At 42.5% G+C, this 27,597-nt stretch overlaps 1 protein-coding gene across 2 annotated transcripts in view; it reads left to right on the top strand.

The window, feature by feature from the left end:
* The window catches only part of IFNGR2 (interferon gamma receptor 2), a 35,260-nt gene extending 10,479 nt beyond the window's left edge, over positions 1–24,781 (top strand). The window contains exons 2-8 of one of the 2 annotated variants that reach the window (XM_074970556.1): positions 776–902; positions 1,778–1,840; positions 3,396–3,571; positions 8,438–8,574; positions 12,186–12,336; positions 14,956–15,113; positions 23,337–24,781. In XM_074970556.1, the coding sequence (XP_074826657.1) occupies positions 776–902; positions 1,778–1,840; positions 3,396–3,571; positions 8,438–8,574; positions 12,186–12,336; positions 14,956–15,113; positions 23,337–23,531 (1,007 nt within the window). In that variant the 3' untranslated portion in view covers positions 23,532–24,781. The remainder of the gene's footprint in view (positions 1–775; positions 903–1,777; positions 1,841–3,395; positions 3,572–8,437; positions 8,575–12,185; positions 12,337–14,955; positions 15,114–23,336) is intronic. The other variant, XM_074970564.1, reaches the window with a different exon arrangement.
* Positions 24,782–27,597: the final 2,816 nt, after the last annotated feature.

Below are 27,597 nucleotides of genomic sequence, written 5' to 3'. Positions count from 1 at the left end.
CGAGGTCCCTTCCAGTCCTATGATTGTGATTTTTAGGTCCAGAACTCTGATAAGTCTCTGCTGAGCATGTGAACACTGAGATGGTTCAAAGGGTTGTAATTTGGCTAAATTTGGGCATTTTTTCATGAGAATAGCAAAAGGACATCCCCTGTCAAATTTAAAGTTCGCCTGCTCCAAAGCATGGAGGTACTTGAGCTTTCAGTAAAATGGCTGCATGAATTTTTCCTAATCTTGTCTTTGAAAATGGCTGAACCATTTTGCCTGAAACTTTTCAACAAATTCAGCCTGAGCCAGACACCCAGCATGGAAAATTTCAGCCCAAACAATTAAAGTTTGGCAAAGTTACAAACAACTGGTTCAGGGTTCTGTAACTGGAAGTGTTGGGTAACCTGTATATCGGAGTGGTGCTGTCAGTTTCACCTATAATAAAAATAGTGATTTTAATTTTTCCCCTATAGTTTCCTCTCCCAAAGCCTTCCTTCAGGATATTGGATTTAACTGCAAACTGTAGCTTGTATCTAGTATTAGGCAATAGTGCAGAAAACATTAATAATAATGGGTAATAGAGATGTACGGGCACAGGTGCATAGTACACTTGGAAACAGATGGTGTGGAGGTCTCTTGTTCTGCAGCAGTTGAGGAAAAGGCGCAAGTTTGTGGCAAAGCTGTATAAATGTGGCCATGAATTTTGGAGGTGAGGAAAGGTGATTTCAAATCTGTAGTTACTGTGTGTTGAAAGTTTTACTTACTGTTTTGATGTTTTTCTCTATTTTAGAATCGTCATTGCAGTTACCAGCACCACAGAATATGACAATTTACTCATATAATTATCAGAATTTATTGAGATGGGCTCCTGTTAAAGTGCATAATGGCTCAGTGTTATATACGGTCCAGTATAGTACGTAAGTAAATAGTTGCATTCTACTGAATTGGTTTCATTCTAATAGAAAAGTATAAGCTTGTATGTAGAAAATGAGGTTTTTATTAAAAAGGTTTTCAGGTACATGTGAAAACAAATTTCTTGGACTGAATTATTTCCACTAAACAAGGAAAAGAATGAAATCCTTCCTTTTTCCCAATTTTTTTTCACTCTTGTTCCAAACCAGCTTTGTTAATATTTTTCTTGAAGCCCATGGTTATTTATACTCAGGATGTTCTTATTTTAAATATCAATATAGATAATAAGACAGAAAATATCATATTGCCTCTATATAAATCCATGGTACGCCCACATCTTGAATACTACGGGCAGATGTGGTCGCCCCATCTCAAAAAAGGTATATTGGAATTGGAAAAGGTACAGAAAGGGGCAACAAAAATGACTGGGGTATGGAACAGCTTCCATATGAGGAGGGGTTGATAAGACTGACTTTTCAGCTTGGAAAAGAGACGACTAAGGGGGGATATGATAGAGATCTATAAAATCATGACTGGTGTGGAGAAAGTAAATAAGGAAATGTTACTTACCTTTACTTACCCAAGAACTAGGGGTCACCAAGTGACATTAATAGGCAGCAGGTTTAAAACAAACAAAAGGAAGTATTTCTTCATACAATGCAGTCAACCTGTGGAACTTTGTCGGAGGGTGTTGTGAAGGCCAGGACTACAACAGGGTTCAAAAAAGAACAGAGAGAGGTTAAAATGAAAAGTATGCATTAATTTTGAGTGCCCAATTTGAGATGGACAGGTCCATCAATGTCTATTAGCCAGGATGGGCTGGGAATGTGTGACGGGATGGATCGCTCAATGATTACCTGTTCTGTTCATTCCCATCTAGCCCAGTATCCTGTCTTCCGACAGTGGCCAATGCCAGGTGCCCCAGAGGGAATGAACAGAACAGGTAACCATCAAGTGATCCATCCTCTCTCGCCCATTCACAGTTTCTGGCAAACAGAGGCAAGGGACACCATCCCTGTTTATCCTAGCTAATAGCCATTGATGGAGCTATCCTCCTTGAACTTATCTAGTTCTTTTTTAAACCCTGTTATAGTCTTGGCCTTCACAACATCCTCTGGCAAGGAGTTCCAGAGGTTGACTGGTTTTTTTTTGTTTTTTTTTTTAATAAAATGCAAACTTCCTTTTCTTTGTTTTAAATCTTCTGCCTATTAATTTCATTTGGTAACCCCTAGTTCTTGTGTTATGAGAAGGAGTAAATAACACTTCCTTATTTCCTTTCTCCATATCAGTCATGATTTTATAGACCTCTATCATATCCCCCCTTAGTCGTCTCTTTTCCAAGTTGAAAAGTCAGTCTTATTAATCCCTCCTCATACGGAAGCCGTTCCATACCCCTAATAATTTTTGTTGTCCTTTTCCAATTCCAATATATTTTTTTTGAGATGGGGCGACCCCATCTGCACAGAGTATTCAAGATGTGGGTGTACCATGGATTTATATAGAGGCAATATAATATTTTATAGATTCATAGATACCAAGGTCAGAAGGGACCATTATGATCATCTAGTCTGATCTCCTGCACAACGCAGGCCACAGAATCTCACCCACCCACTCCTGCGAAAAACCTCACCTATGTCTGAGCTATTGAAGTCCTCAAATCATGGTTTAAAGATTTCAAGGAGCGGAGAATCCTCCAGCAAGTGACCCGTGCCCCATGCTGCAGAGGAAGGCGAAAAACCTTCCTCTGCAGTTTTGTATCATCTGCAAATTTTGCCACCTCGCTGTTTACCCCTTTTTTCAGATCATGTATGAATATGTTGAATAGAACTGGGCCAACTACAGATCTCTGGGGGACACAACTATTTACCTCTCTCCATTCTGAAAACTGACCATTTATCCCTACCCTTTATTTCCTATCTTTTAACCAGTTAGTGATCCCATGACAGCTTACTTTGCTTAAGAGCCTTTGGTGAGGGAACTTGTCAAAGGCTTTCTGAAAATCTAAGTACACTATATCCACTGGATCCCCCTTGTTCACATGCTTGTTGACCACCTCAGAGAATTCTGGTAGATTGGTGAGGCATAATTTCTCTTTACAAAAACCATGTTGATTCTTCCCCAGCAAATTATGTTCATCTATGTGTCTGACAATTTTGTTCTTTACTGTAGTTTCAACCAGTTTGCCCGGTACTGAAGTCAGGCTTACTGGTCTGTAATAGTTGAAGGCATTCAGCCTCTGGGATTACAGAATGTCCCCTGCCTACCTCCTAAAGTTTTTAATTGGCTACATTTTGAAAAGAGTTTCAGGTACTTTGAGAGAAGGCGTTGCATGGTTATAGAGTAAAACTGCTTGAAAGTTGTACTTTTATATTAAATGTCGATTCTTTAGAAACCGGATAGGTGTAAAGAATATTTCAGAGAGCGTTTTCTATCAGTTGTACTAGATGCAGCAGTGAGGCGATTCCACTGACTTATTCTTTCTTCATTTTGTATTGCAGAATGGCCTGTGATTGTTGGGAAGAAATTAACTGCACAAACATTACAAAGACTGAATGCAATTTCACACATCCAAATATCAAAAGCTTTTGGACAATTACTTTACGTGTTAGGGCTGAGCTAGGACAAGTGAAATCTGACTGGGTGGAAACAAATACATTTGTAGCAGACCAAAACAGTAAGTCTCTTATGATCTCAGCCTCTTACCTCCTTACAGAAAATATTTCTGGTAATTGTTGTTGTTATTATTGTGTCTTAGTTTTCTTCACTTTGTATAGTATGTGAGAGAACTCAAAAGAGAGGTGATGGGACCTGCTGCGTTAGGAATCTGTTTTTAAAATCTATTTCAGTTTATATTTGCTATGCCAGTGGTACGGATACAGAGACCTAGTAGAAACTGGTATCTGTCAACTTTTCTGTAATGATGTTAAAACAAGTTTCTCATCTACACTGAACTCTTGTCAGCACCAGTTGATGGGGGAATCTGTTGATGACAACTAATTTTTCTAGATTGAACAGAGCCCAGGAGAGCAATAACTTAACTTTTTTATTTTCCTGTAGATTTTGGGCTTTTCTGCACACCTAATTTTGTGATAACTCCTAAACACATTTTGGCACCAAACGCATATAATTTCAAAAGTACCTACATTATTCCCTACTTGTATAGTATAAAGGGGTCAGGGATATACAGTACACTCCCGTTTATCCAAAACCCTATAATCTGAACTTCCACATTATCTGAATCCCTTCCTTGTCCCCCAGTGTGAGATACCTGACCTCTGCAGCCTCTTCGTGCTGAGGGACAAGGCAGGGATTCAGATAATAGAGCAGAGATCCCCAGCCAGGGCTGTGAGGATGAGGACAAGCCCCTGGCCATGGCTCCTGCCCTTTTAATTATCCAAACTCAAGATTACCCAAATAAAATCAGTGTCCCCTGTGCTATTCAGATAACGGGGAGTATACCATACTGACAAAATCAAGGTTAATTTGGTGGCTGCGTGAACACATCTAACTTTACCATTTAGAAGTATCCGCGAGTTCCTTTTTTATGGTTGGTTTCTGAGGTAGGAGGAGATTCAGTGGTGGGTTTCCTTTATTCAAAAGTTAAGTCTGAAATAATATTTAGCGCAGAAGAGAGTCCTTCATTATTCCCTCTTATTTCCCAACCTGGGGAATGGATCCTGTGGGTGGGGGCATCCAACTAGCTCAAAGGAAGTGCAAGGCGAAGGAGAGGCTCGGGGGCAGGGGAGGAACTGCATGATTCCACGCCTACCCCTTCCCCGCTTGTGTATCCAGTACTCTGGGTACTTTCAAGTGGCCCCTTGAAAGCCAGCAGCCTTCTCTGCCTTCTCATGTGGCACCTCATGTAGCCAATCCTAAAATCAATTCCTGTAAACTCAGCTGTTAGCCTTGTAGCTTGTGTGTATTTTTTCCTATGGCATTCAAATCAGCCATGTAGATCACACCCCAGATCATGTTTCACAGTCTGAGCGGTGAGAAAGAGAATATACTGGGGAGAATTACTTGCCAAGTGAAATGTACAGAAGAGAGGACACATTAAAGGAGAGATAGCAGTTGCAACTGTAGTAGGGCATGATGCAAGAAGAAACTAAAAAGTTCATGATCCAATGTATTAACAAGAGGGCCAACTTTCCACAAAATAATTTTGAGCAGAGCAGAACCATTTGAATGAAGCAGGGTGAAGTTTTATTATTTTTGTTTTTCTGTTACCATAGCATGGATGACATTGCAACAAAATGAATCTAAACGTGTCCTGCCATTATAAAAATAATAAGCAGAGGTTACAGGAAAGGATCAGTTTTCTCTTGTGTTATGCTAGGCTGTCTGACTTTTTTTTTCTGGTCTTTTAACATTTGTTTTTTATATATTTGTAAAATAGCCGTGTATAGAGCTCAGAACCCCATTGTATTAGGCACTGTGATACAAATTAGTTAAGAGTCCAGGGCAACTCACCTTTTTTTTTCTTTATGCCATGCTATAACAATAATTAGGGATAAACTAATTGCTTGGTAGTCTTGTATTTATACAGGAAGGTACGTTTTAGCAGTTCACTTCCAAACTTTGGTGACCAACAAAATGTTCAAAAACCAGTCGGAGAACACTTCAGTCTCTCTCGTCACTCGATTTCTGATCTCAAAGTGACTATCCTTCAACAAAAAAACTTCGAAAACAGACTCCAACGAGAGACTGCTGAATTGGAATTAATTTGCAAATTGGATACAATTAACTTAGGCTTGAATAGAGACTGGGAATGGTTGAGTCATTATAAAAAGTAACCTATTTCCCCTTGTTTTATTCCTCCTCTCCTCTTCCCCCCCAGTTCCTCAGACGTTCTTGTTAGACCCTGGATTTGTGCTGGAAATGGCCCACCTTGATTATCATACACATTGTAAGGAGAGTGGTCACGTTAGATAAGCTATTACCAGCAGGAGAGTGGGGGGTGGGGGGGGAGAACACCTTTTGTAGTGATAAACACCCATTTTTTCATGGTTTGTGCGTATAAAAACATCTTCTGTATTTTCCACAGTATGCATCCGATGAAGTGAGCTGTAGCTCACGAAAGCTTATGCTCAGATAAATTGGCTAGTCTCTAAGGTGCCACAAGTCCTCCTTTTCTTTTTGCGAATACAGACTAACACGGCTGTTACTCTGAAAATGTTCAATGGGAAAATTAAAATATAACATACGAACGTAAGTGTGACGGGTTCGGTCACAGGGACCCCGTTGGGACTGTCACCTGATGTGCTGAGACTACCTCTGAGCCCGTTTTCCCTGGCAGCTTGGGACTTCAGTGCCCTGCCTGGTTGAGCCAGACATGCTAGCTTGCTGCAAATACAGACTCGGGTCTGAACCATGTCCCCCACAAGCTGCAGACTTAACTGAAAACAGCTTAAGCAGCACCCAGACACCCAGTTCCTAATGGATCCAAACCCCAAATAAATCCATTTTACTCTGTATGAAGCTTATACAGGGTAAACTGTTCACCCTCTATAATGCTGATAGAGAGAGATGCACAGCTGTTTGCTCCCCCAGGTATTAATTACTTGCTCTGGGTTAATATTTAAAAAGTGATTTTATTAAATACAAAAAGCAGGATTTAAGTGGTTCCAAGTAATAACAGACAGAACAAAGTAAGTTACCAAGCAAAATAAAACAAAAACATGCAAGTCTAAGCCTAATACTGTAAAACTGATTACAGTTGAAACCTCGCCCTCAGAGATGTTCCAATCAGCTTATTTCACAGACTAGACTCCTTTCTAGTTTGGGCCCAATCCTTTCCCCTGGTACAGTCCTTGTTCTAGCTCAGGTGGTAGCTAGGGGGTTTCTCATGACTGCAGCCCCCTTTGTTCCATTCCACCCCCTTATATATCTTTTGGCGCAATGTGGGAATCTTTTGTCTCTTTGGGTCTCCACCCCTCCTTCTAAATGGAAAAACACCAGGTTTAAGATGGATTCCAGTACCAGGTGACATGGTCACATCTCCTGAGACCCCAAGCCTTCATTCTTCCAGGCCTCACTCACAGGAAGGCTTGCAAGTAAACAGGGCCATCTATAGTCAGTTGTTCTAGTTGATGGGAGCCATCAAGATTCCAAACCACCATTAATGGCCCACACTTTGCATAATTACAATAGGACCTCAGAGTTATATTTCTAGTTTCACATACAAGAATGATACATTTATACAAATAGGATGACCACACTCAGTAGATTATAAGCTTTGTAATGATACCTTACAAGAGACCTTTTTCATGAAGCATATTCCAGTTACATTATATTCACACTCATCAGGATATTTTCATAAAATCATATGGAGTGCAACGTCACAATAAGACCCACTTCTTTTCCTCTTCTTTAAGCCTTGGCTACACTTGGAGTTTGCCCCAATCCCAGCCATTGAAGACTAGTCACAGACGTAGCTGGAGCAGTGCAAACTCCTAATGTAGGCAGGCATAGCTGCTATTCACACTGGTGGGGCCTAGCCTTGCTTGAAATAAAGGTAACCTGCTGTAGTGCAAATAGCAGCTTTGCCTGCCTATACCAGAGGTGGTACCAATGCATCCACACCTGTGGCTAGAACCAGCATAAATTCCTAGCTGTAGACAAGGCCTTGGTTCTCCTTTTACCATGTTGCATGCATCTAACCTTGCTTGCATCTGTCTTCTCATCCTTCTTCCTCTAGAATCTTTTTGCTTTCTTTTTCTCTTCTTAGCAACCACAGCATATAACAGTAGCGCCATGTTGAAATACAGGAGCACTTCACAGATGCAGCTGGCTGTGAAGTGAAACTGAGTGGGGTTATAACATTCCTTTTGCGGCCTTCTCCACCTGTACGTAGACTTTGCGCATGAGACACTACTCTGGAATTGATTGCCTGGTCAAGGGGTGTCTGTGAGAGAGACTACCGATCAGAAATAATAATAATAATAATAATTAAGCACATATATGGTGTGTTTTTATCTGTAGTTGTTAGTGCTTTGCAAATGCTGGTAAACTTCCTCAGTTTTATCCCCAGTGGATAGAGTGAAATGATTTTCCCAAAATCACACAATGAGTCAGTAGTATAGCCAGTAATAGAACCCACATCCTCTGACTCTAAGTCCAGTGTCCTATCTGCTGGAACAGATGAGGCTCCTTTGCTGGGAGGCAATATGGGAAGCCCAGAATGCATAGCTGATCTGGCATTTTGAAGGAAAAATTTAAATCAGATTAATGTCAACAAGGCTATGCAAAAGTTGGAGTGAACTGCAGATAGATCCTACTACAGCTTGATAATTTTTCAAGATAAAGTAGACAAAATGATTCTTCGTATCATTTAAATTCACATAAAAAGCTAATATTTAGTGCTATGAAGCTATTTGAAATAATTAAGGAGTAAATGTATTTGAACGATTTATATCTCTTCCAAATAACAGGCTGTTGTATTCAGTAATTTCTTATTATGCATCAGATCAAAACTAGTAGGAAATTTGCTCATTTTTAAAAATTCCAAATGTTCATCTATTTTTTTTTTGTTCATTTTCAGCTACTATAGGGCCTCCTGTTATAGTAAATGTGGATTCAACACCTGATTCGCTTTTCCTTAGCTTCCTGCCCCCTGTAAAAGAAGATACTTTACAATATCTTGTGCGCTACTGGGAGAAATCAACAAATAAACAACATGTAAGAATTCTTTTTATCTCTCTCCTTTTTTTGGCAAAATGGTAGAAAGAAATGGAGGGCAAAGTTGTAATATTGACCTTTTTTTCCAGCAGAAAAGAAGCTTGTTAGTTAATTGAAGGGAAGTTAATCTAATCTGGGCTCAGATTTATTAACTGTTATTAATTGAATGGATGTAAAGTTTTCCAAAGCCCTTAAGTGACTTAGGAGTCCCATTTTCAAAAATGATATGGGCTCCTAAACACCTTCATCATTCTGAAAATCAGACTCCTAAGTCACTTAGGCACTTTTGAAAATTTTACCTAGGACCTCTGAGATTTTTCTCTCTCTCAGGCCTTGTTTGGACTGGGAATTTCAGCCACTTATGTCCAGTTACTGGAGTAGCTGTGCTGGTTCAAATCAAAGCCTTAATGCAGACAGGTGCAAAACTGCTACAAGATCTGATTTGTGCAGTATCAAGAAAGGTGAGCTGTGCCAGTTCAAATCGTGGCCTATGGATAGGGCCCTACCAAATTCACAGTCCATTTTCGTCAATTCCATGGTCATAGGATTTTAAAAATTGTAAATTTCATGATTTCAGTTATTTAAATCTGAAATTTCCTGGTGTTGTAATTATAAGGGTCCTGACCCAAAAAGGAGCTGGGGGGTGAGGGGGATCGCACGGTTATTGTGGGGGGGGGCGGTGCGGGTTGTGGTACTGCTACACTTACTTCTGTGCTACTGTTGGCAGTGGCGTTGCCTTCAGAGCTGGGCAGCTGGAGAGCAGCGGCTGCTGGCCTTGAGCCTAGGTCTGAGGGCAGCGCTGCCGCCAGCAGCAGCGCAGAAGTTAGGATGGCATGGTGTGGTATTGCCACCTTTATTTCTGTCATGCTGCCTGCAGAGCTGGGCCCTCAAATCAACAGCTGCTGCCCTCCAGCCACCCAGCTCTGAAAGCATCAGTGCAGAAATAAGGGTGGCAATAGTGTGACACCCCCCCCCCCCCGCAACTGCTTTTTTGGTTAGGACCACCAATTTGAGAAACACTGGTCTCTTCTGTTAAATCTGTATAGTATAAGATAAAAGCACACAAAAGACCAGATTTCACAGGGAGAGACCAGATTTCATGGTCCGTGATGTGTTTTTCATGCCCGTGAATTTGGTAGGGCTCTACCTATAGAGGTTTTGCAAACATATGGTGTACACCAAGTCACTAGTGTAGTTACACTTTTGTCAGGGCCACCAATGGCTATAAGCAGGGCAAATTCCCAGTCTGGACATGCTGGCTTTGGTTGAACAAACTGCCCACAAATGAGGAATTTTTGTTTTAAAGACATAGACTGATTTTTTTCATAAATGAAAAAATCCGCCCCGGCCAGAGCTGTCCCATCCGTAGGGCAGACCAGGGCAACCACACTGACGCAGCTCACCTTTCTTGATACTGCACAGATCAGGTCTTGTAGCAGATTTGCACTTGTCTACATTAAGGCTTTGATTTGAACCAGCACAGCTACTCCAGTAACTGGACACAAGTGGCTGAAATTCCCAGTGCAAACAAGGCCTGAGGTGCTTCGGATGGCGTGTGGGGTCAGGGTGGCCCGGGGGGCCTGGTGCCGGCAGCAGAGGTCGGGCCCGTGCCCCACACTCGCTGGCCGAGGTGTTTTGTTTCTTTTTGTTTCCTGCAGCCCCCTGGGCTCTGTCTCTGTCTCTGCGGCAGCACCGAGTGACCCGGCCCCAGCCTGTTCCGCGGGCTCTCGGTGTCACCCAGCCACTATGCCTGGGCAGACAGACCCTTCCCTTTTCCAGTGGGACCCTTCACTAACACAGGGGGTCACCTAGCACAGGTGAATGCAAGCCAGTAGTCTCCATCGCCCCACATTGGTGTCCCCCCAGTGCCCCACACCTCCCCCTTCCACTGCCCTTTCTCCCCTCTCCCAGCACTGTGTGGGGTCCTCCAATGCCACCTCTTATCACCCCCTCTGCCTCAGGGTCCTCCTTGCCTTTCAGCTCTCCAGCCTTGGGCTTCCCCTCCCTGCAGTACCAGGACCTGGGGTCCCACAACTCTGATCTCTCCACCACCCACCAGGACTGGGGTCCTCCATCCATCTGCTTTTCTGCCTCCTCCCCCAACCCCCAGAGAAAACAAATCTTAGAGCCCCTTCTGAGTACTGGAGGGTCCTGGGGGTCCCCCAGCACCAGGGCACATATAGGCCTGCCAAGAGCCACCCAGTTCCCGAGACATGGGCTCTCAGTGTTGCGAATGTGTAATTACATTTAAAAAAAAAAAAATCTACTGAGGGTAGCGAGACCATATGCACCTGGGAAGTGAGTTTGCTGCAGGGAAGTCCAGGAAGGTGGATTTCAGAATCTAAGCAGTGCGACACTGATCATGATCAGTGAGATTTTTTTTTTAAAAACTATATGAACTTCATTATAATTATATTCTATTCTTTTCTATAACAACATTATAATTATACAACTGGGCGCTAGCAATATTTAACCTGCGGCCAGCAGCTGCCCTTGAAGTTCACTGTAACCAGATTACATCTGTATAAAAAATGTTAAGGTGGGCCCCATACAGGCTGATTTGCCCCAGTCCCTGCACCCCCCCTAGGGACGGCCCTGCCTCTGGCTTTCCAACTACTTACCCTTTTCATTTCAGTTAATGAGCTGAGCTTTTTTTTTAAAAAGACAGACCATGTCAAGGTTAATGCACCTCCCTCCTTTCCCAGAAAAATTGAGTTTTCTGACACACTTTTAACATACTCCCCTTCCTCTAGCTGACATACAGATGAGACAGAACTCAGACCTCATGTCATAACTTTTAGCTTTGACATTAAGAATTAATCAAGTTCTTAACTGAGCTTCCCAGCACTGAAAAAGGCAAACTGCTAGCTGTTAGGACTGTGGACATAAGAATGCATTTAGTCTTGCTCTACAGTTCTCCCTGCTAGCTCCATTCTTGTGAGTAGGCAAAGAGATAAATTGGTGAACAGCATGATCTTCACTGGACAGAACTTTGTCTAATTCAGTTCTTGCTGTCTGGGGCCAGTGGCTCTAGTGTCAAGAGTGGAGTTTTGGTGCAAAAAGAACACCATATTTGCATCTGTCTTTAATCCCTAGTTAATGGTTCTGGGCATCCTAGCCCAGAACCTGGTATTTTAAAGCAGCAGATTTGTTTTTGCCGATATTTTTGTTTTGTTGTTTTTCCAACTCCTACTCCTTCCAAATCACCATTTACTGCAGGTATTGGCACAAAAATACTGCAGACTTTCAGAGGTTCGAAGGGTGTTTTGTGTACAGTGAAATTTTACATTAACCTACTTGCATTCACAAAATAAATAATCATGTCTGTGGTAGATGGGGAGCGTAAATATCCAGATTTTGTTTCACTGAAGCAGAACGCCTCTATTTAATAACATTTGCATTTAAAATGCACTGCAATAAGAAGCTCATACAGTTACACTACTTCTCTTGCATACTGTATAAATGTTAGTTATGAAAAATAATATTGTGACGCTTTTGAATGGAGACTTGTGATTTCAAGTTGATTGTATTGAAGAAAACTCTTAATAGAAATATGGTTTTTGTAATAATATTATTTGCAATAACATATAAATTCACTTTTTTTTTAACAGGAAACAGAATGGACCAAGAATACCCGAATCAGACTTCTGAATCTAAAGCAACTGACGGAGTATTGTTTTCAAATACGAGCAAAAGTCCATATATTACATGACAACATTGGACCATTAAGCAAAACTGATTGTCACAGAACTGCAGCTAGTGGTATAAATCTTACTTCATGAACACCTGTTTTATCTCTTGTGTAATGAAACTGGTATAAAACTTGAGTCTTAAATGGCTAGCTGTTTTAATTTACTTTATCACACAACCAGTACCTGTCTTCAGTTCTAAAAGGGCACTGTTTTTTAGTAGTTCAAGAACATATTCTCATTCATTTTCACACAATGAGTTTTTCAGCAGCTCAATAAATAAGAGAGAGTAAACCAGAGCATCTGCCTCCCTTTCCCCACCCCTCCTAGATAGGATTTTTTGTTTGTTTTTTTTTGATGGGGCTATTAAGGTACAAATACAAATATATATTGGTATTCTAAGGGGAAATTACTTACTGGTAAATTCCTTTTCTCACCTTGGGTCAAATTTGTTTGAAGGAAAACTCACCATGTCCCTCTCTGCCCTATCCCGTTCACCTGATCCCGGGCTCTGCCATTGTATGGAGAACAGGGGCAAGAGAGAGAGAGGAGGGGTGAGACAAGGTTGGGGAGGGCAAGGACAATTCAGAAACCAGTACAGTTTGGTCTCATCTATACTGTTGGCCACAGTGTTAGAATCTGGTTTGTCTGTATCTGAGCTTAAGCCTGGTTTTAAACTCTGTTGTAAAGCCTGTGTAGATTTAGGCCTTCATGTTATGTCTCATACTCTAACCTGGAGGAATCACCTCTAGACATGAGAAGACAGAATAGGCTCCATGCTCACATACTCCTTTTTCAATCCTCTCCCTACACAAATGTGTCAAAGAAGGTGCTGCTTTAGGGCATGATCCTGCAAGATGCTGAGCACTCTGGCTCTAACTTAGTAAAGCTCTTAAAATACAGTAACTCCTCACTTAACATCGTCCCTGTTTCTCGTTACATTGCTGACCAATTGGAGAACATGCTCGTTTAAAGTTGCCCAATGCTCCCTTATAATGTTGTTTGGCAGCTGCCTGCTTTGTCCACTGCTTGCAGAAAGAGCAGCCAGTTGGAGCTAACTGGTGGGGGCTTGGAACCAGGGTGGACCGGCAGCCCCCCTAGCAGCTCCCCTAAGTTCCCTGTGTGGCAGCTGTCCAGCAGGCTATCAACTGCCTGGCAATTCAGCTGTCCCTCCCCCCACTGCCATGTGCTGCTCCTGCCCTCTGCCTTGGAGCGGCTCCTGGGAGCCTCCTGCTTACTGTGCAGAGGAGGGGGGGGGGAGAGGGGTGCTAATGTCAGGGTGTCCCCCTGCTCCTGTGCCCCATCTCCATAGAGCAGGGGGACACACGACAGGGCTCAGGACAGAGGGAGCGTGCTGGCAGAAGCTGCTGTCTCAACTTGCTGATCTACTTAAAAAGGCAGTTTACTTGGAGTGGGGTCAGCATACTTAAAGGGGCAAAGTACATGTGTTTCTCTCTCTCTCTCTCTCACACTCACACACACGGTGTCTCTCTCCCTCTCTCTCATGCATGCACGCATGATGTGTGTCTCTGTCTCTCTCTCTGCCATGCTGTCTCCCCTCCCTCCATTTGTGCTGGCTTGTAGAGTGTGAGGTTACATTAACAACAGGGCTGAGCTGAGTGCTAGTTCATCACTTAGCAGTAAGGCATTCCCTGGGAAATATCCCACCCTCTGACTCCTCCACCTCAACCAAGCTTCACAGTCATCATTGCTGTGTACAGTATTAAATTGTTTAAAACTTATACTCTGTGTGTGTGTGTATATTATATAGTCTTTTGCCTGGTGAAAAAAATTTCTCTGGAACCTAACCCCCGCATTTACATTAATTCTTATGGGGAAATTGGATTCGCTTAACATCGTTTTGCTTAAAGTCGCATTTTTCAGGAACATAAACTACAACGTTAAGCGAAGAGTTACAGTATGTTCTTAACTTTAAGCATGTGCGCACACCACTGGGACTACTCCTATGTTAGTTAAGTACATGTTTCAGTGCGTGAGTGCGTTAGCAGGGCAGAGTGGATGAATTTAAATAAGAGTTAAGCCTCTGGGTCTGCCATTCTAGTACCTCACACTGAATCATTGTTTAATAGAGCAATGCAAATTATCCAGGGCAAATACACTAATATTAATATTTCTTCTGCTTAGTGGGATTTGGATCTCAGCCTGTGAATTTCTACATTGTTTGGCTTAAGATAGTAGTGTTCATTTTAAACAAAATTTTGAGAAGAATGAGACCTAGCATGATGTACTTGCTATTGATGTTTCTCCTCCTCTTCCCAGCAATTTTTGATAAAAGTTCGTGTTTCCCATAGCTCTTTTACTCCCATGTTAAAGCTGGAGAGTATCATTTTATTTTGTTTTTTGATAGTGTCTGTCACTGTCATGTCTAAGGTTTGATTCTAGAAAAAGAGTTCCATGTGCCTGAAATACACGTTTAGCACCTCTGGCGGAAGCTATGCATGACCTGTAAGTTATGCAGTAATACTGCCGTGCACAAGAGGTGAAGCTTCTGTGTTAAACAAGGGAAGTCTATAAAAGCCTCCTGCTTATTATGATGCAGTTTAAATCAGTATCCAAAACAATTGATTAGTTGTCACATTAAAAAGTTATCAAGACTCGTTGATAAACTTGACACCTGTGGAGTAAAAAGAAAAAGCTTTTGATATATACATTTTTACTTCTCTCTTTTCAGATGCAACCAGAGCTGGATTTGTTGTAATAATATTTGTTGCAGCCACAATTACTGTGGTGTTTTCAGCAATTGTCTGTTTCCTTTTTATTCAGAAATTTCATCAAGTCATTAAATATTGGTTTCAACCTCCTTTTAAAATGCCTCCACATATTGAAGAGGTAGGTGTTTTTTGTCTTTTTGTTTCGCAGAAGAGGTAGTGGTGTGACTGGAATGAACTGGTTAGCTTAGTTGAGGTCACATAGAAGCTACAAAATATTAAACTCTTGCCTGTCTGAGTTTACATCCAAACTCCATAAATGCAGTATAGCTTGTTTTTCATATTTAGTGTGGCTGTAATATAACTCCAGTTTATGCCATTTTACGTAGCTGGAATCCTTTGCTCACTCTGTACTTGCTCACTCTGTACTTAAGTACAGATATTGTGGTGTTCCTTTGTGTGAAACTGTCATATATGAAAAAAGGAGATTCAATTTTTTGTTTTAAAATAAAAATATTGATTGATCAGCAGACCAATTCTTCACTACAGAACTGAGACCAAATTGCAGGTGATACAGTATTAGTGGTTTGGGGGTTAAGTAGACTTTATCGCTCAGGTTCTGAATTACAGGGGAGCATGTGCCATTTTAAGAGTGGACACCGAATATCAGAATCTCTGAAGGCCTTGGGAGATGAAAGGTATATGTGGGGGTGGGGGTGGGGGGATTGTTTTGGATGGGGGTTTGTTTTGTATGGTTTATTACAATTCACAGATGAATGACGAAAGATGCATGTGACTTTTTTTTCTGGCAGCTCATGCATCTCTGTACTGAAGAACATTTCAGCTCTGTTCAACTTCCTCTTTTTACGTTTTAAACAGGAAATGTTTTTCCATTGATCATGAATTAAAATTTATGGCTTGAGACATCTTCCACATCATGTGTTAAACATTTCTACTATCAAAAACAATCCTTTGAGCTCTAGGGTGCTTTTGTGATTAAGGAACTGGATCAGGACTTCAGGATCTGGGTTCAGTTTCCAAGTCTGCTATAGATTTCCTGCATGACCTTCGGCAAGTCATCATCATCTTCATTTTACAGATAGGAACTGAGGCAGAGACAGATTAAGTGATTTCCCACCTCAAAAGGGTTTTGTGAGGAGAAGTTTAATAACGTTATGCAATTAGATATTATTATTATGATGGGGGGGCACATAAGTACCTAAATATGTTCACTGTTTAAAAATACACATTATGTTATGGAAAGGACGGTAAGAGTTATTCTGTTTTCTAATGCTTACTCTCCATCAGGATTTATAACCCTCAGTGTGGAGGTCATTAGGATTCCAACTGGATAGTAAGCAGCAGAAATCAAGCGAATGCTTCAGCAACAGTGAACCTGTTTTCAGGCAAATAACACTGATAATGATACATAAATATTACAAGCAGAATTGTTTCTAAATGTTTTCCAAGAGGGGTTATCTGGCCTAGTGCTTTTCTTCCTCTTACATCTATGGATATGTGAAAAGATTGTCATTAGAACAAGTTACCATAGTTAATATATGGTAGTGGCTTCTGTTTCATATGTGTTTTTTTTAGCTTTTCAGAAAATCACACAGTTCCTCCTTTTGACCAAATTCCAGGCTTTCATTTGAGTTACAGGAAGCAGATTTGATATTTTCCCACTCCTTTGGTGTAGCAAAAAAAATCACAAACTGATTATTTCTTGAATTCATTAAAATGTACTTATTTGCTCTTCCTGTCTTTAAAATCTACTTGTAAAAATTATTTGAATCAGATTAATGCCAGAGGTAAGAAAGTCATAAAATGACTTTAAATTGTTCCTTGTCCCTACCCTGTCACCTATATCTATAATTAAAACTATATTAATACAGAAGCCAACTAAAATGTTATAGCTTGTAAGATATAAGCCATGTTGTAGCTTGTAACATTAGGAAAGTTTTTGGCTTCTAGGCTTTCTTACTAGCCCTGGAATAACTCCTCAACAATAAAAATTTTGTGCTCAGCTGTCTGAGGTGCTCTCACATCTTCTGTTCCCACTGAAATGTATTCAAAGACACAAGATCAGATTTCTAAGGAAAAAAGATCTTTCTCAGATCTAAGAATTTTTCCTTGTTTCCCTGGATTAAAAATCCACACTTTTTAGTACAAGGCTGTTTATAATTTGAAATGCAAAATATAAATTATAGGAATAGTATTTTGTTAGGGTTTGCAGGTAACAATATGGGAAGGTGGAGATCTAATCCAGCTTGCACTGTGCTGAAAACTTTGTGTTCTCATTTGCCCTGTCAGTATTTCAGACCTCTTTCTCAAGAGCCTCTCAGTTGTTTAGGCCCATCTGTGTTGTGCTGTTGTGCTTGTTTTAGGCCTTTTGTTTGGTGGGGTGATAGTGAGATTTGTTTATTTTGTCCTGGGACAATCTACTTAAAGCTGACATTCATCATTAAGTTGGGTATGCTATTATTCTAGTTGCATACATGCATTCATAGCGTCTGGTTGCATTTTTATAAATCCAAAACTCCACGAGTTGTCTGTATAAAGTGATACCGAATAGGTGTCAAAAGGTGTGTAAGAACAAAAAAATCATATCAGCCTGGTCCTTGTCCAGTATTAATCAATGTAAAGCAGAGGTGTAGCCTGGGTGGGCCTGAGTGGACCGCGGCGAGCCCACTTAGCATCCAGGTCCATCCAAATCGGGGCCGGATCCCTCCAAATCCACAGGCTGGGACTCCTGACCCCAGCTTGGTGTCCGACCGTGTCCCTCTCCTGCTGGCTTTTAAAACAGTGGTGCCCTGGTCTACGGCCCCAGTGCTAGTCCCTCGGGGGTGGGGAGGGGAGGGCGAAGGGAGGTTGCCTCGTGGGGGCAGGTTGGGCAGGGCTAGTGCTGGGGCTGGAGACTGGGGCAGCAGCGCACATCGCCAGCAGGTAAGGGATGCAGCCAGTCTGACAGACACCGACCCGGGGTTGGGAGGGATTGATGGAGCTCGAGCCCTGGTGGGGCCCTCCCTCCTGCCCATGGGCGTGCCCCGCAGCCGGCGTGCCCCGCAGCCTGCGTGCCCCGAGTGGTAAGGGGTGATGGGGGGAGGTGGGCCCCCCATCCCTCCTGCTCCCCCTCTGCAGGGCCCCCATCCCTCCTGTCGTCGTCCCCCCGTGCCCTGCCCAGTCATTGCCCGCCCACCTGCCCGAAAGCCAGAACCCACCCAGGTTCCCTGTCTTAACAGCACTGATGTAAAGTGCATGAAACTTTTGTTTGCTCCACATGGGCTATCAGAGGTGAACTTCTGGTGGCAGGCACGCAGCCTGATGGCAATTCTGTAGTGCTTTATACTGTGTATAAAATATATTAGGTATATTACAGCCCAGTTCCTGTACTTGACCACCCAGTCTTAACATTTGAGATGTCAGCCAATTTGAACACCTACCTGTGAAATTAAATAACTCTAGCTAATAGAATACTGTGATTAATCAACATATAATGTACTCTATTGACTTGCATTATATTGCTGAATATTGATGAAGAATGTATCATTTGATATTTTGACTAATGCAGCAACTAAAAGTTTCCAACGTAGAGCTCTAACGCTTAAATTTTGTTACATTCAAGTGTGTTGGTGATGTCAAAGCTCTGTTTGTAGATGATAGGCTGTCAAACGGTTAATTTTTGGTGTGTTTTGCTTTTAAAAGATAGTTGGAGTAGGTCATGTTTGAAAGTTGTGTTTCATGACAAGTGTCTCTAAGATGGGAAGTGAAACAGGCTTTTAAAACATTTAATGGTGTGTATTGATTAAACTGGTTGTCATAATGGAAACCTTTTAAACAATTAGAACACTGTTTTTTGCTGAAAATAACAGTCAAGTCTGAGCTAATCAAGTTAGGGAAAAAACACGTTAGTTTGCTGTACTGTTGGTTTAAATACTTTGACCTTTGATTTAGTTTTTTTTTTTAAAAAAAAGCTCTTTGCATTTATCAACATTGCACTAGTACTGTGTTTCTATAAAATGAGTCACAGGTGTGCATCTATGCTCACAAGTACAGAGTCTGATTACTGTGTACGTGTGATTATTATGTTTCCTAGCAGCCTCAAGTTCTGTGTGACAACACATTTTTGAAAGGACTAGTTATAATAGCTTTGGTTTTTGTAATGTGACTTCTAAGTAGAGCCAGCTTTTAAGATCACCCTCTCCAAATTACGACACTAAAAATTGCTCCATATATATATACTGTAAACACAGTACAGTTGTGAAATGTGTGTTAACTATGTAGGTAGAGTGAAAGTAAGTTAGGATGCTTCTATATTAAAGTGATATTTTAACATTGAGAAATTCCTATTCTGGATAGATAAAATAGTAAGAAACTACAGAATGCTCCTGATGCATACATGGCAAAAGTTACAAAGTAGTTAGAGGCTGGAAAATCCCTATAGAATTTACTTTCATTTTGCCTTGCCAAGTTTTCTCAGCTGATATCAACAGATTATAAGAAATAGAATGGAAGTTCCCCAGTTCAGTATGAAATGAAAGATGCTGCAGGTTTTTTCTGCTGTCTTCCAGTAAGCAACAGAATCCCAGTAAATTTAACAGAAAAGTACATTGGGACATTTGTGGTCATTTAAAAATGATTAATCATATATCTGATTAACTTCTCAGAGTTATTCCTGTCATCAAAAGTAGGAATGATTCTAATATGAAAATACTGTAAGGCCAAATCCTGCGGTCCCAATTCAGGCAACATTCTTAGTGACTTCAGTGACTGAGGACTGCAGGATTTGCTCTTTAGTTTGTGTGGATTTGTTTGCATTAAAAAAAATCTACATTACAAGAAACATTTATTAATATTTCAAAGTCAAGCACTCAGAATTTGGGAACTACCCAAAATAAGGTTGCTGGTGCAACTTTAATTCAACTCCCATGTACATATGCATTTTGATGATAGTCTTTAATTACATGATCGAACATGACTTTTTCCACAGAATCTGTCTCATTCAGTGAGTGGGTTATTAAATATTTCTTTTTATCCCCCCTCATTCTGTGTGTGGCCCCAGGCTTCATTTACTGCACACCCTCAAACTCTGCTTTCCCCATAACATCTTTAGTGCTTCACTTCAATGAATTTATCTTCACCACACTCCTGAGGTGAGTGGGTGATATCCCCATTTTACGGGTGGAGAGCTGAGGCACAGAGAGAGTAAGGCCAAAATTACCAAGTGTCCACTAATTTTGAGTGCCTAACTGAAGACTTATGAGGGCCTGATTTTTCAGAGAACTTGGCATTTTTATAGCACGTTGTGTTGAGAACACAGCTCCTATTGAATTCAATTGCTCGTATGAATGCTTTGCACTTTGGCATATCTGGTGCCCCAGTGGCTCATTTCAGGCATCCAGAAATGGAACACACAGGCTTGGTGTCAATTACCAACTTGTGTTGGTATAACTGTTACACCTGGGGGACTTCTGTGCCACTGTGCATGCATAGAATTCATGTCCCCTGCAGATTTCTTTGCTTCCCTGCAGAAAAATGACTTTCTGACGGGGAAGCAAAGGATCGCTCTTGTGGCTTTCAAGTGACCCTCCCCAGTAGTATGTTTTGGGTGCCCAGGGCAGCCGACAGAGAGGTAAAACACTGTGGGGCAGAGGACGGGACTGGGGAAGTCCTGGCTTGTGGCTCCTACCCTGCTCTGGGCTCAGCTGCTAGTCCTGGCAGAGTTGGGGAGGACGGGACTTCCTCTTCCCCTGCACAGCCGGTATCCAGAGTCGGGTCACACCCACCTCCAGATTGTTTCCCAAGGCTCCAGGAAGCTCTGCAAACTCTTCCCCCCGCACTTCCTATGCCCAATGCTCCTCAGCTGCAGGGGGAGGGATCACTGTATGGGGAGCTGTTCCCCCATCTGCCCAACCCCCGGGCATCCAGACCCTCCCACTGAGCCTCACCCCACCCCCCCCGCACCTGGACCACCCTGACAAGCCACCTGGATCCCCACCCCACTGAGCCCCGCTCCCCCAGCATCGGGACCCTACCACTGAGGGCCCCCCCTGACCTCCCCTGCTGAGCTACAACCATCTTCACCTGGACCCCCCTGCAGAGTCCCATTACCGTTGCACCCAGAGCCTCCCAACAAACCCCTATGCATCCAGATCCCCACACAGAACCCTCTCAACCCACACGTGGATTTCCCACCCCACCCCCGCACTAATCCCCTCCACGCTCGGAGCCTGCCTGCCTGCCCGCACCTGGCACGAAGGGGAAGGGCCCTGGGGTGTTGCGCTGTGTCAGGATTGGGTGCAGCCTCACACCACTGAGTCCGTGTCCCCGTGGGGCGGGAAGCTGAACAGTGATCTCCCACCTCTGTGCAGCCAGTGGTCTGTGCTTCCTAATGCCATGCTGGAACTTCCATATTTATTTGACAAATAACATTTTGAAGAATTTAAAAATATTGTGAGCAGAATTTTTAATTTTTTTGGCACAGAATCCTCTCCGGAGTTAACTGCATCATACAAGGGTATGGAAAATCCTTGCCCCCAAGCAACAGAGGCAATATTTTGAACCCACTCCTGTTTAAAAAAAAAAAAAAAAAAAAAAAAAAGAGAGATCCTGGCAGAAATCTGGAGGGGGCATGCGACCCCACGTGTCCGTCCACCCCACGCTCATCACCTCTGTCAAGCGACATAGTTATGCCGACCTGACCCTAGAATAGACAGTACTATGAACACAGGAGGGCTTCTCCTGTCAACATAGCTATCACTTCTTGGGGAGGTGGAGTACCTACGCTGATGGGAGAAGCTCTCCTGTTGGTGTAGGTAGCATTTTCACTAAGCACTACAGTGGCACACTAAGTGTAGACAAGATGCAGTTAATGGCCACCTGTGAAATGTTTGGATTACATGACTACTCCAGTTCCACATAGGAACTCTGTGGCAGAGGCAGGAAAAGAATCCAGTTCTCCAGAATGCTGTTCAGCTTCCCTAACCAGGACAGGAGATCATCCTTTCTCTTCATGAAATCCCCTGCTTCATTCACCACACGCCCTCCAACTTCTGCTACAAACAAGGCCCGAGTCCTGTAGACAACAGTCTCATGCACTACACAACCCTGATTCATTCCGAGAGCAGAGCCATCCTGTGCACTGAATGGGGAAGGGACAGGGGTGGAAAACATAGCATGTGATCATGTAATTAAATATTGTATCATAACACATGTACAGAAGGGCTGAATTAAGGTTACAGTCAACCTTCATCCTGGGATTTCCAAATTTCGGAGTGCTTGACTTCAAAGGCACCCTAACGTGCTTTTAATGTAGTATTTGTAATGTAATTTTCCTAATCTTTAAAAAATGAGGAAAAATAATTCCATCATGAGGAAGCAATTTACCCCCACCTGGGTCATCAGCAGGGTTCAGACCTTTAGATCCCCAGCACAGAACTTTATCACTTGAGCTGTTATCCTCCCTGTGGGCCAGTCATTAGAGGGGGATGAGCCGCACATTTTGCCAATGGGTTTCGCAGCGATCTTCTGACAGCAGGGGAATGTAGACATTTGGGAATCCTGGTTCGATTCCAGATTCTGTAGACTAGTGATTAGGTCCTTCTTTCCCTGTAGCTTTAGCCCAGCTGCCATTGCCTGTCTCTAGCTCCCTTTCTCCCTTCTCCCCTTCCTCTTGATTCCTCATCCACTTGCATTCCAGTGTTTGCTTCGTCCTTCTCCATGCTGCCTGGGTGCCAGCAGGAGGATCACAGAGACGCAACATCCCTGCCATTCTGGTGTTCAGTGCCACAGCAACAGCTAGGAGAAGCAGTTGCTCAGAAAGTCCTGCTGAGCCCCCTGCAGCCCTTGGGATGGAACATGCTCTGAGCAGATGGAATCGTCAGAGAATTTAGCTGCCAAACTCTAACAAGCCTCTACTGAGCTTCCACAAACAGCTTTTCAGGGGCTTATATTTTGGCCAAATTTGGGTGAATTTTCATGGGGATTGCAAAAGGCACACCGCTGGCACCGAGGTAACCCCTCCCTCCAGGCCAAATTTCAGGTCCCTGCTCCAAAGCACAAAAGGGCTAGAGCATCTCAACAGAACAGTTGCAAGAACATTTTTAACATGTGCAAAACACATTTTTCTGTAATCTCCTTCTTGGAAATGGCTGAATTTTTTTTTAAACTCCCTCCCCCGCACCATAATCAGCCTGAAGCTGACCCAACTAAAGTATGGCAAAATTATAAACAGCAGAAAATAGGGTTTTATAATGAAGTAGTGTTGGGTAACCTTAATTTATGGGTGGCACTGTCAGCTCCGCATATAAGTACACGTTCCTAAACCATATAGCATAAGATTGGTCTGTTATAGCATTTGTTCTGCAGAGTGCATTATAACTAATTATTGTTTTTTGCTTTTTTTTAGTATTTAAAAGATCCTGGAATGCCTGTTTTAGAAGAATTGCAGAATAATTGTGCTGAGGAAGATCCCTGGGACTCCGTGTCAGTTGTTTCCAATGCAGAAGGAAGTCAAGCACTAGTAAAGGACACTCTGAACACACATGTTCATTCAGAGAGCAGATCTATTGAAAGTGGAAAGAACTTCATTACATTGCGGTAGAAGGACCTGTACCAGTGCCTTGATGCTATAGAAAGATGATAGTGTCACTGTCGACAAACCAAGTTGTGGGAGTCTTGACTTCCTGAGAACATTGTGTAACCTTGAATGGGGTTTTAATGGTTTCTACTGCAATTCACCATATGAAGTCCCTTCTCCATGAGAGACTTTTTAAAAACGGATTTGAATGTGAACTGGAAATGAACACTAAAAGAGCAGGGAAAGGACAACAACATGGTTGGAGTAAAATGGCTGCATCTGAACATCTTTGCAGAAAAGACTGCAATATTACTATGAACGGTGTTGATTATTAAGTTGATCTAGGTTCTAATGAAGTTTAGTGGACCGTAGCACTTTATGGTAGGATATAGTACTAGAAAGAATTTTTCAGTGAGTTAGTAGATTACTGCACCATGAATGATTATTGATCTTTGCTTATCAGTACTTCTATATAAAGTCTGTCCCTTAGCACACAGTAAGTTAGCACTCAGAAAATGACTCTTAAAATTTTATATATGTGAAAAATTGGTCTGTGTGTGGTGCTCTATATCTGAAGGAAATAGCATGTTTTCAGGAATCCATTTTGTCCCCCCCTCCCCCCTTTTTTGTGTGGGTTTTTTTTTTTTTTAAAATGTGTTCCAGAAAAATTTATATGAGCTGAGGAGAAACCAGCACATAATTCACTCCCAATTAAGGAACCGTCATGGAAGGAGTGCTTACAGGGACAGACAGGTTGGATCACTTCTCCTCTGAGCCTTCTGATGCTTGCACAACAATGGCATTAATTTCTTCTACAACTGCAGTGTGGAGATGCTCTCTCTGTAGGCGTCACATCCTTTACAGTGAAATGAACTCCTAAAGCTTGTATCAGACACTAAAATATAACAAGTTTGGCTACCTGGAGAGCCCTTCCAAAAGTCATTCAACAGAACTTGTCAGGTTTTGATGCACATGAACCAAAGCTTTCTGTGTAGTCAGAGTACATGTGGGCAAGATGTGTCAAACATAGGGTTTACCCACAGCTAGTGGACACGAAGAACAAAGCCATGGTTCTCTCACCTGCTCAGGCAAGTTCTGACTGCTAGTGAAGACAAGACCCGGGATATGGAGTGTGGCTGTTTGGAGAATGAAGCATCTGAAAATTCTTTACACCACTTCATCGTATACGTGAAAATCTTGCTGTTAAAAATCCTACAATGTGTATTGGAATATTATTTGTATGGACATTTAATAGAAATAATTAAAATACGGAAAAAGTGGTTTAGGGTGTTTTTTTGTTTCCCAATGATTTTTTTTCCTTCAAATTCCATGTGGTCATTTGCTGTTCCTTTAGGATCTAATAAGTGCCTAAATGAGGAAGAAAGGACTTCTTTCATATGACCATTATGAAGAGCAGAGATTTATGTGCAGGGATATGGTAAGTTAGCATTATAGAATGCCCTTTTGGTGCCTCTCTTCTTCATTTTCCAGGTTGACCCTTTATTCATATGAAAATAAGCTTTGGTTATGGTTCTTGACAGAATTTAAAAATAAGCACAGTGGCATTCTGCTCCTGTCTGGGATGGGGAGGAGTGCTTGTGTGGCTCTAAACTTAAAATTCTGCTCACTTTCAACAATATATATGATCAAATGTGACTCATCACTTTCAAATTCAGTGACTTCATAACACATTTTCCATACATCCACCTCACATGTTTAACTTACTGCTTTAAACAAGATAGTGTTTTTTTCCCAGTTCTGGTAATGTGGTCTACGTTAAAGTTGTTATCCTTCTGATTAAGGCTAAGATTTAGTCACAGGTATTTTTGGTAAAAGTTATGGTCAGGTCACAGGCAATAAATAAAAATTCACAGCCTGTGACCTGTCCATGACTTTTATCAAAAATACCCCTGACTAAATCTCTACTTCTAGGGCCCCGATTCTTTTTTTTTTTTTGGGGGGGGGGGTCTACGAGGGGAGAGGGGAGGGGCTGCTCCAGTGCTGGGGGTTGACTGCCCCCCAGCTGCCACTCTCCAAACACCCTCCAGGTGCCCCTGGGGCTGCTGCTCCAGCCACCCCAGGACTGCTGCTTGGGCAGTCTCCGGGACCAGCTGCTGCTCACATGGTCCCTGTAGCCAGCTGACCCTGAGATCAGCTGCTCAAGTGGCTTTGAAGTCAGCTGTACCAGCAGTCACGGAAAGTTATGGAATCCGTGACTTCTGCGGCCTTGTGAAAGAATCGCAGCCTTAGTCATGATCATTATTAATAGTTGATCATGTTAAGTTTCTTAATGAATTGGGTGGAGAGGAGCTCAGCTATTTTATTATTTATAAAACCATCCAGTTGTGGTGGTACTGGTAATTCAGTAGTTCATTACATTACTAAAAGGGAAATGTAAACAACCCTACACAATCCAAACATTTCACCTTAATACATTCAATTCTATGTAGGTTTTTAACCACACTCACCACTGTATTCTCTCAGCACCTACCAATAGTGCATTAAGCAATATGACTACACATCCGTCACAGGCTGATTGGTCTCTTATCCTCACCCCAGTTTCTTTGGGGGTGGGTCTCAGCCACCCACTGCTGTTAGTAATGGGGATCTTCCTGCCAGGGTCCCCCACCCTATCTTCAGTTGAGGGGATGGGGCCTTTTCACCTCTATTGTGACCTGGAACCAGGTGTCCATCCACCCCCCCCTAGTTACATAAAGGGAGCCAGGATTCAGGGAGTGCTGAATAAGGTAAATGTGACAAAGAGGTAGGAAGTAGGGCAGGTTCAATAAGAGTGGGCAGCTGAGAATGAAGGGAATCAGAAAAGGACATTAATGGAAGTAGAAGTGGAGGGGAAACTGGAAAAAGGCTAATGTAGTGCCCATCTTTTTAAAAAGGGAAGGAGGAGGATCCGGGGAACTACAAGCCAGTCAGCGTCATCTCAGTCCCTGGAAAAATCATGGAGCAGGTCCTCAAGGAATCAATTTTGAAGCACTTTGGGGAGAGGAAAGTGATCAGGAACAGCATGGATTCATGCCTGACTAACCTAATTGCTTTCTATGATGAGATAACTGTCTCTGTGGATGAGGGGAAAGCAGTGGACGTGTTATTCCTTGACTTTAGCAAAGCTTTTGACATGGTCTCCCACAGTATTCTTGCCAGCAAGTGAAAGAAGTATGGGCTCGATGAATGGATTATAAGGTGGATAGAAAGCTGGCTAGATCATCAGGCTCAAAAGGTAGCGATCAATGGCGCCATGTCTAGTTGGCACCCGGTATCAAGTGGAGTGCCCCAAGGGTCGGTCCTGGCGCCGGTTTTGTTCAGTATCCATTAACGATCTGGAGGATGGCATGGATGCACCCTCAGCAAGTTTGCAGATGACACTAAACTGGGAGGAGTGGTAGATACGCTGGAGGGTAGGGATAGGATACAGAGGGACCTAGACAAATTAGAGGATTGGGCCAAAAGAAATCTGATGAGGCTCAACAAGGACAAGTGCAGAATCCTGCACTTAGGACGGAAGAATCCCATGCACTGCTACAGACTAGGGACCGAGCAGCTAGGCAGCAGTTCTGCAGAAAAGGACCTAAGGGTTACAGTGGACAAGAAGCTGGATATGAGTCAACAGTGCGCCCTTGTTGCCAAGAAGGCTAACAGCATTTTGGGCTGTATAAGTAGGGGTATTGCCAGCAGATCGAGGGATGTGATCGTTCCCCTCTATTCGACATTGGTGAGGCCTCATCTGGAGTACTGTGTCCAGTTTTGGGCCCCACACTACAAGAAGGATGTGGAAAAATTGGAAAGAGTCCAGCAGAGGGCAACAAAAATGATTAAGGGACTGGAACACATGATTCATGAGGAGCGGCTGAGGAAACTGGGATTGTTTAGTCTGCGGAAGAGAAGAATGAGGGGGGATTTGATAGCTGCTTTCAGCTACCTGAAAGGGGGTTCCAAAGAGGATGGATCTAGACCGTTCTCAGTGGTAGCAGATGACAGAACAAGGAGTAATGGTCTCAAGTTGCAGTGGAGGAGGTTTAGGTTGGATATTAGGAAACACTATTTCACTAGGAGGGTGGTGAAACACTGGAAAGCG

The sequence above is a fragment of the Natator depressus genome, chromosome 1, assembly GCF_965152275.1.
Source record: "Natator depressus isolate rNatDep1 chromosome 1, rNatDep2.hap1, whole genome shotgun sequence".
NCBI lineage: Eukaryota > Metazoa > Chordata > Testudines > Cheloniidae > Natator > Natator depressus.
Note: the sequence above shows the minus strand (reverse complement) of the source record. Positions and strands in the feature narration are given on the sequence as shown.